Source organism: Peromyscus eremicus, chromosome 22 (genome assembly GCF_949786415.1).
Source record: "Peromyscus eremicus chromosome 22, PerEre_H2_v1, whole genome shotgun sequence".
In the NCBI taxonomy this organism is placed as follows: domain Eukaryota; kingdom Metazoa; phylum Chordata; class Mammalia; order Rodentia; family Cricetidae; genus Peromyscus; species Peromyscus eremicus.
In genome coordinates, this window is record NC_081437.1 from 42884036 (window position 1) to 42892950 (window position 8915).

General features: G+C 41.4%; 1 protein-coding gene across 1 annotated transcript; it reads left to right on the plus strand.

The window, feature by feature from the left end:
* Positions 1-214: 214 nt before the first annotated feature.
* Positions 215-5054, plus strand: Fam110c (family with sequence similarity 110 member C). The gene is made up of 2 exons (XM_059248515.1): positions 215-1379; positions 4691-5054. Exon 1 carries the CDS (start codon positions 377-379, stop codon positions 1361-1363), a length of 987 nt encoding a protein of 328 aa, XP_059104498.1. The 5' UTR covers positions 215-376; the 3' UTR covers positions 1364-1379; positions 4691-5054.
* The last annotated feature ends 3861 nt before the right edge of the window (positions 5055-8915 follow it).

An 8915-nucleotide genomic window follows, 5' to 3' on the forward strand; every position in this document is an offset into this window, starting at 1 on the left:
GTGGGGTATTCCTGGAGCTAGGGAAGATGGGGAATAGTCCGTAGGAGACAAAAGAGAGAGGACACCTGACAGGAGGCTAGGGGTAGGGTGGCGGCCCGGGAAACAGAAGGACAAGGGGGCGGAGACACCTTGCTGCGGGCCACCAGGCGGGGACACCAGGTGTAGGAGGCACCATGTCCTGCATGGGAGGAGCGAGCTGGCGCCGGAGTGATTCACCTTTCCCGGCCCTTCTGGCTCGCCCCAACTCCGGATCTGGGCGGAGGGGCCCTGGGGCGTGTTTCCCCACCCCTTGCGGACTTCGGAACTGACTTGGACTGACTGGCACCGGAAAAGGAGTGAGCTCTACTGGACGACAGTGGGTTCGGGTCCTGAAAGAATGCGGGCCCTGCCGGCTGTGGACGCGCTTGCCAGAATGCGACCACCTCTCCAGGACCCCAGGGCGGCAGAGGACACTCACACCGCGCAGCCAGCGTGCAAGAGCGCGGTGGAGAGACTAGCGGCTGACCGCGCCAAGTATGTTCGTAGCACGCCAAGATCCAGCCGGGGTCCTGTTTCAGAGTGCAGGGTCCCTGAGGCCCCAGGGGCGCAGCACCACAACCCAATCCCTTCGGCTCTTGCCCCAGCTCCTGTAGCCCGCAGGGCTCTCTCTCGAAAGCCTCTGAGACCCGATTCGTTGGTCATCTACCGACAAAAATGCGAATTCGTCCGAGGGCCAGGCGCAGACTCTTCCAGAGGGGGGCTGGTGAAGAAATTTTTCCAGGGGTCTGTCAAGGACAAAATACCAGTGGCCCCTGAGACGACCGGGGAGTCAGGTGAGGACAAGACGAAGGAAACAGAGGCCGCTTGGACCAAGTTCGGCCAGGCGGCAGCCACTATCCCAGCTTCTATGTTACCAACTCCGGTCCCTGTAGTGGCCATGAAGTACCCAGACGTGCCTTTGGAGGTGGCGTCTAAGGTTCCAGTCGCACCCTCCGGCATGGAGCTACGGGTGTCGCGTCGCAAAGGATTGCAGCGCTCTCAGTCAGATCTCAGCTCCCGCTACTCGATAGCCAGGGCTGAGTCCGACTCCGACACCTTCTTCCTGTATTGCGGCCTGGAACCTGAAGTGGTGGAGGCTCTTGGGAGGGAGAACTTCTCTGCTGGATCCGACTGTGTTACACTCAAAGTGCGTAGCGTAAGCATGGCTACTTCTGATAGTAGCTTCTCCAGGCGTAGCGAGGACGGATTGCAAGAAGAGGAGCTCATTGAACAGGTGCCTAGCACCACCTCTGTGGTAGAAAGGAACGCCCGTATCATAAAGTGGCTGTTCACCTGCAAGAAGGCCAAAGAAACCCCCAGTCAGAGGTTGCAGGGACCTGCCTGACTGACATCTGATCCAGGTTAGTGCCAGGAAGCTGGAGACTGGGGTGTGTGTGCTTATATGTGTTGGCTAACCTGGGTGCTGGCCAATCACAGCTCATGGTTAGAATACAGCGCCTACAGTATGAAAATACCCAGTTGCCCTCCTTGTGTTGAATTTGAGTACTTGGAAAGGTCATTCAGTTAACGCTTTGATGTCCTCAGTGCATTCTCAGCACCGGGTAAGTCCTGATATCTCACTTCCAGCAGAAAGGAAGGCTCTAGGGGATCCCCACCCCACCCCAGGCTTTGAGATCTTGAGAACTTGGTACTCCTTTACCAAGAAAATGTGTGTGTGCATGTGTGTGTGTGTGTGTGTGTGTGTGTGTGTGTGTGTGTGTGCCACTGATGATAATACAGAAGTGTAAGCACCTTCTGGTCCAGGAAGTAACCACACACTTCTCTGGCCTCACCTTGTACTAAGTCAATAAGGCTGCACACCTTCCCTCCTTCTGATTTGTTTCTGATGTATCTTGAGAGTAGGAAGGAGAAGACACTTTTATAGGAGTGTTTTTGAGAACAAGGCATTTAAACGTTTTAACAGTTTTTTTTTTAAAAAAAAGATTCTACTTTGAGAGAAAGTTACTGTGAAAATTTTTAAAAAATTACATTTTCTGGCACTGAGATAAATACTAACTGAAGACACCTTATTAGAAAGTGGAATCTCATGGGCCAGACACTTAGATGCTTACATTCATCCAACTTGTGTTTATGAACAAGCTGTTGAGAAGTCTTTATACAGATATAAAAATAGTAAGAAGTGAATTAATTTTTCTTGATTTCAGAAGGCCCAAACTTAAGTTCTTTTTTATAATTTATTGAAGATTTGCATATTACACCAGTACAAGTCCCCAAGGAATGTATACAAGCAATAACAAGAAGAATGACAGAAAAATTACATCAATTTGTATTTTCACAAAATTGCCTTTGAATCTGAGATATGTGAATGATGGCAAGGGTATACCATGGTGTAGCTGTGAGTACTGGGGCATAGAGGAGGGTAGTAGAAGAGTGGGTATAGAGAGAAGGAACTAGCAAAGGCCCATTTCACATGTACGTATATTAGGGCTGACTTGCTTTGTCTATAAAAGGAAAGGAGATAGAGAAAGGTTGTTCAGCTTCTGTGTTTTATTTTCTGTGTAGTCAATAATCTGTATATTTTTGTTCTGAGAGTGAAACACAAGAGAAGAAAAATTGCCTATTAGAATGAGGAGTAAGAAAACATAAATTGCCATGAGATAAATAATACTGAGGTAACAAGATGGAATACAGATAAGCTAAAGAGGATATTCACCCAGATTTTCTCAAGGCTTCTGGATGGTTTTAGCAGTTACCACATGAAATTTACCTCATAAACTTACTCCCCTTGACCCACAAAGCAGCCTTGCTGTACAGCACTGCAGAGATATCTGGGACATTGGAAAGATGAAGTGACATTCCTGGGCATTCTCAGCTCATTGAGTTGGTATTTGTTTGGGATCAGAGCTCCACTCACTTACACAAGTCCAGGTGGCTAGCACCAAAGCTTGCAGCAAAGTATGCACATGTGGTTCTAGCTTTTCTTCCCGATTACATTTGTGTTAAAATAGGATTTTATGAAAATTACAGAATATTTGAGATGAACAAAGGTGGGATTTATAAGTGAAAGACTATAAAGGCCATTTACATCAGTGGTTCACAATCTGTGGGTTGTAGACCCCTTTGGAGCGCTAACAACCCTTGCATAGGTGTCATCAAAGATCATTGTAAAACACAGATATTTACATTACTATTCATAGCAGTAGAAAAATTACAGTTATGGGGCTGGAGAGATGGCTCAGAGGTTAAGAGCACTGGCTCCTCTTCCAGAGGTCCTGAGTTCAATTCCCAGCAACCACATGGTGGCTTACAACCATTTATAATGAGATCTGGTGCTCTCTTCTGGCCTGCATGCATACATGCAGGCAGAACACTGTATACATAATAAATAAATCTTATAAAAAAAAAAGAAAAATTACAGTTATGAAGTAGCAAGGGAAATAATTTTATGGTTGAGGGTCACCACACATGAGGACCATGTATTAAAGGGCCAAAGCATTAGGAAGGTTGACAACCACTTATATTAATAAATGTTTTGTTCACTTAGTAGGCAGAGACATAATTTATAATAAAATATCCTACTCAGAATTAAAGTACAAGTTTATAAGTTTCTTACCCAGTGGAATAAAATTGAAAGTAGCATAACTGCATACAATTCATAGAATTTTCACACCACCCCCTAAGGACATGTGAGTAGATGGATGGTCATACATGGACAATTTTAATAGTGTTTCTCAGAGTATAAATCATGAGGATTGACCTTCCATTTTATGGTTTTCAATATCATCCTGTCAGGTTTTTCTGACTTCTTAAAAATAAAATATACAAATTGCTAGTTTTTGCCGGGCAGTGGCGGCGCACGCCTTTAATCCCAGCACTCGGGAGGCAGAGGCAGGCGGATCTTTGTGAGTTCGAGGCCAGCCTGGTCTACAGAGCGAGATCCAGGAAAGGCTCCAAAGCTACACAGAGAAACCCTGTCTCGAAAAACCAACCAAACAAACAAACAAATTGCTAGTTTTTATACTAGCATAATAGAGATAACTTGTCCTTTGGGATAGTTAGAGATAAACATGGCTTGATTTTTGGACAAAAAAAAAATCAAATATTCACAGCCACCTTCACATTTCCCCTTTGTAAAGAAAGGGTACCTGTGAAGCCCTAAATTGTGTCACATATTTGGAAGACAGGTACTCTGTTTACTTTTTGGTCTACACTGGGAGCTCTACAGCTGTCTCCAGGAACAGAGTATAAGCAAACAAGTGACCCAAAGGCACTGAGGTCATCCTTTTCTGCTTCCTGGTCAGCACCTGGTCCTATTGGAGACACTAGTATTTGAAAAGGATGGAATCTCTGCCTCAAGTGTTCCACTGGACAGCCTACCTTGTTTTCAGTTTTGTTGTCCAGCCTTAGGCCAGTATTCCTAGGTGGTATATTTTGTCAGTATTCTACCCCATGAGTTGTTGAAGGAAAAGAAAAATTTCAAAATTCCAGGAAAAGGCTTGTAGAGAGAGAGAGAGAGAGATTTGTCTATCAAAGAAGCCAGATAAAAGCTCTCTTTAATATACCTAAAGGGTTTTTTCAAAATGTAAAACACAAAAAGATGTTTTAAAATAATAGAACTATTATAAAACCAAAGAAAGGAGAGGCCATATTCTGTTGTAAATTTTATAGCAGACAAGATGTTACTCATGGCTCATTTCTGTTTTCTCCACAGGAAGCAAACTTTTCCAGTGATGAGGGGACCCTTACATTGAAGAGACTCATGAGGCATGTGTTTGATGTACCCCAACAATACATAAGTGCTGCTCTCTAGGAATAAAGTACTCTGTTGACAAGCTCGTGTATTAGCCATGGTGAAGTGCTGTGGTGAAGATGGAAGGGAGATGTTAGTATCTATGAGAGGCATTCTCCTTATAAGAGTATATCTCAAAAGGCAGCTGAAGAAATGACAGCTGTTAGAAAATATTTTCAGGACATTTTTTTTTACCTGACTTACTGACAGTTTCTGCAATGTATTTTGATAATCTGTAAATAGATGCTTTTAAAGAAAAGAAGAAAGTATGAAATCAAGCATGGATGCAATAACTTATGCCACTTAATGTTCTGAGCACAAAGAGGTATTCTGCTTAAGTGCTATGGCTGAGACAAACACCCAACACACACACACTGGTTTCCAAGCTTTACTATAACTAAACTGTAGTTATTCCCATACTATACAACTGATAGTCCTTTGTAATGATTTGAAGAGGACATTTAAAATAACTTGAGGGCTTCATGTTCATTTTGTTAATGTCACTTTCTTCTAGGCCATAAGTATGTGGAAACACCCATTGGGAGATTCATGGGAATAGAGATCCTGCTTTAAAAAGAAAAGTCCTTTTTTTGTACTTGGTCAGTTTCTTGAGATTTGGCCAATATTCATGGAGTCTTTCTGTTAGTTCTTTAACAGTGTTCCCAATAGAATGCTTCATAACATCCTCATTCTTACTTTCTAATGGGGGATAGAAACTGGTTTACCCATAAGGAGCACTTCCCTGGCCTGAGGTCTGGCTCCACTTCACTTACCATGGAATTAGGTTTAGCATCAATTCATTGCTTGCAGAGCATATGTTTGGAAGCAAAGGCTGCTTCTGGGGTTTGAGAGGTGCTAGGTTCTGAATATGGGTAACAAGTTACTGGCCTCTGGTTATGAACTTGTCTGTAACATTCACAGTAAAACGATTTTAGATTCAGATTTAGATTTTAGATTCTCTTCTGAGAGAATTATGTGTGAACAACAACTCAAAGAAAAATTGTTAGCCAATTCTTTGAAAGTTTACTATATTTTTTCAAAATGTATTCTTTAATCTTAAAATATGAGATCTGAAAAAAGAGTATGGAAGAAATTTCTAAATGGTAATATTTTATGTCATTTCATTTTGAAATGTCCTTGCTTTTAGTTAAAAATACATTAGGTGTACGGTAATTTTATTTTAAGAGTAGTTTTTAGTTACAAAAATATTTCCTTTTATATTTTCTAGTCCTCAAGTGGGTTTCTTTTCTTTCATTTTTGTATAATTTTCTCTTTTGTTATCTTTTCATGCATATTGTTTATTTGAATGTTTATCTTCTGTTTGCAAGTGGAGCTCTGTGAGACTTATTTCAAATATGTCACAGATGACATGTTTGGGGTTTTGCCTCTCAAGATAGCTTGGGAAGTGTGCCCTGTGCTACCCCATCAGTGCTTCTGTTATGCATGTCACTGTACAACACTTAATTTTAAAAGGTGTCATGATGACAGCAATTTGTAAAAGATCTTTCAGTATGTGCAATTCATTATTTTCAGGTGTCCCATTATATATATGTGAATGTCTTGAGAAAAATTTGGGGGATGGAGAGATGACTCAGCAGTTAAGAACGCATGGGATTTATACTTTTTCCACCTGTGTATTAAGTAAGGTACTGCTACAAAGAATAACATATAAATAATGCAATTAAATATGTTGGCAAGAAGAAAGATAGTAATGATAATCATTCGACAGTGGCCTTTTGAACTGCTATATGTGAATATAGTAGCAGTATCCAGATTAAATGTGCTAGGGATTTTCTTCATTCTTTATGCAAATGTTTATATCCACATCTCTCTGGCAGTAGAAGGGAAGCTGACTTCGTGGTCTCTGCTTGTTCCAATATTTCAGAGTCTAACACAATGCTACAGTTGTTGCTGCCTTGACCTAGACTTTTGACTTCCAACAGGTGAGGCAATCCTGAAGTAAGATTGTGGTACTGTGATCTTCTTCTCCTCACCAAAGGAAAGCCTTTCAAGAGTTGGCCAACGGAGATGCATAGTGTTTGAAGCTTCAGCACTCCCATATATGTATATATTTACTATATGGTTGCAGTAAAACTATTTTAGAGTATCTAGCTCTTTGGTTTTCTTTAAATATGTTATGAATTATTTGTTTAAAAATATTTCTTTTCATGTTTTAGTACTAGCATCTATCACTGAAAAAATGAACATCAAAATAAAATGAATACACTATTTGTACCTTATCATTAGCTCACTCAAGGGGAGGTTACTGTGAATTCCTTAGGTTGGTTCCCTATCTGTCCGACACAGCTGGGTATGTTTGAACCTGAAGGTGAGGAAGTCTGGTCTTTCTTGGTGCACTGACCAAGCCAGGCTAGTTTCACTTTCAGTCTTGCTATCACTTATGCCTACACTGAACAGTATCCAGGGGATCCAATACCTTCTTCTGGCCTTCACACATTCATGCACACATGTGATGCATATAAGCTCACTCAACTAAACACACATACACACAATTTTAAAAAATTCTTAAATGAAAATAGAATTGTTTTTTCTTAGCAATTAGGAATCTGAACTACAAGGTCAGAATTGCCTGGAGCCTGGCTTCAGTAGACCTGGTGCTCAATTTGAACTTACTTAAGACTTTTGCCAGAAAAGGAAATTGAAGATTTTTAAATTTCAGATACCCACTATCCACTTTTGTGGTATGAAAACAACAGTGCTATTTATTAAAAGTTACTTTCTTAGGCTGTCACTGATGACAATGAGAGAATTCACTCACCTGTGTATACTGAGGATTCCAGTACTAAAACTGATATTGAAGTTTACCCAGCTCCCTAACCCATCACACACACCCCCAATTTCAGTGTGAAACACGATAACAAAGAAAGAGAGACGATGGACAGATGAATGTACTGACATAGATAAATTATAGAAATGAAGGCAGAGAACATGTAAAGAAAGAAACAAAGCAAGGTAAGGAGAGAATAGTGATGCTAGATATCTGATTTATGAATTTATAGCCTCGTTTCTTTCATGGTTTCTATTTAATATAGTATGCCTGAACCAAAAATGGATCTTAAAGTCCAAATCATATAAAGAGAATCAAAAGGTAAGAGAAGCATACCTTTTTAAATGGCAGATAAATCTGTACACTAAATTATCTGTTGTGTAACTTTGAAGTTTACACTGAAGAAAAAGTACTCACAAATGATGCCCAAGACAACCTATATCTAGTTGGTTGTTTGTCATGAACTAATATGCTTCCTCTGTATTTATTTATTAGGAGTACACCTTTCCAACTTAGGTAAATAATAAAGGGGTCAGTGTCACAAACTGTAGAGTGTTTCTCCCAGTATAATTTTAAGGCTACTCCTCAGACACACTCCAGTACAAGCAACAGGCTTACCTATCCTGTGGTCAGTGAAGACAGTATGTCAGGACTTGGAGATGTGTTTTTAACCTACTTAGCAAGTCAGGATTGCAGTGTCGACATTAGGTACCCTAAGTGCTCCCATGTGGGCCCGCTTACAGGTGTTCATGAAGTACCAAAACAAAATATCAGGTAGGCATCTGGAGAAGTAAGCAGAGACCTACCCATGCGGAATAAAGACAGTCATGAGTAAAATCAGAATTCAGCCCTCACGTCACCCAGGTGAAGCATGGACCTCAAGCTCACAAAACTTCTTAGTGCACACTATGTCCTAAGAGGTGAGCCCTCCCATTTCCTGTTCTTGGGAGTCCTAGCACATGTAGGGAAATTTTAGTACGGCCACCAGCTGTCACTGTTTGAAGAGATCTCCCAGTTTAGGTTCTAAGTCCTAAGAAAGCTGTCAAGGGGAAGAGAAAGCTGCACATTCCAGGAGGGACCCTTGACTGACACTGCTCCATGACAAGCTCTTGATTTCACCCCACTTCCCATTTTCTGAGGAAACTAGTGTCAGAACCAAAAGTACTGGTCTGTCATTTTCACTCTTGCTCTACATTCAGCTTGTACTATTAGGGGTCATGTCAGAATCAAGCAACTATAGATGTTTCTTGACTGAAGGAACTGGCTGAATCCAGTTTCCTTTGTGTTTGGAGGAGCATGGCTGAGAGCAGGTTGAGAAGAAACTCCTTAGGAGTGGGAGGTTTCCAGGGGGAAGTATGC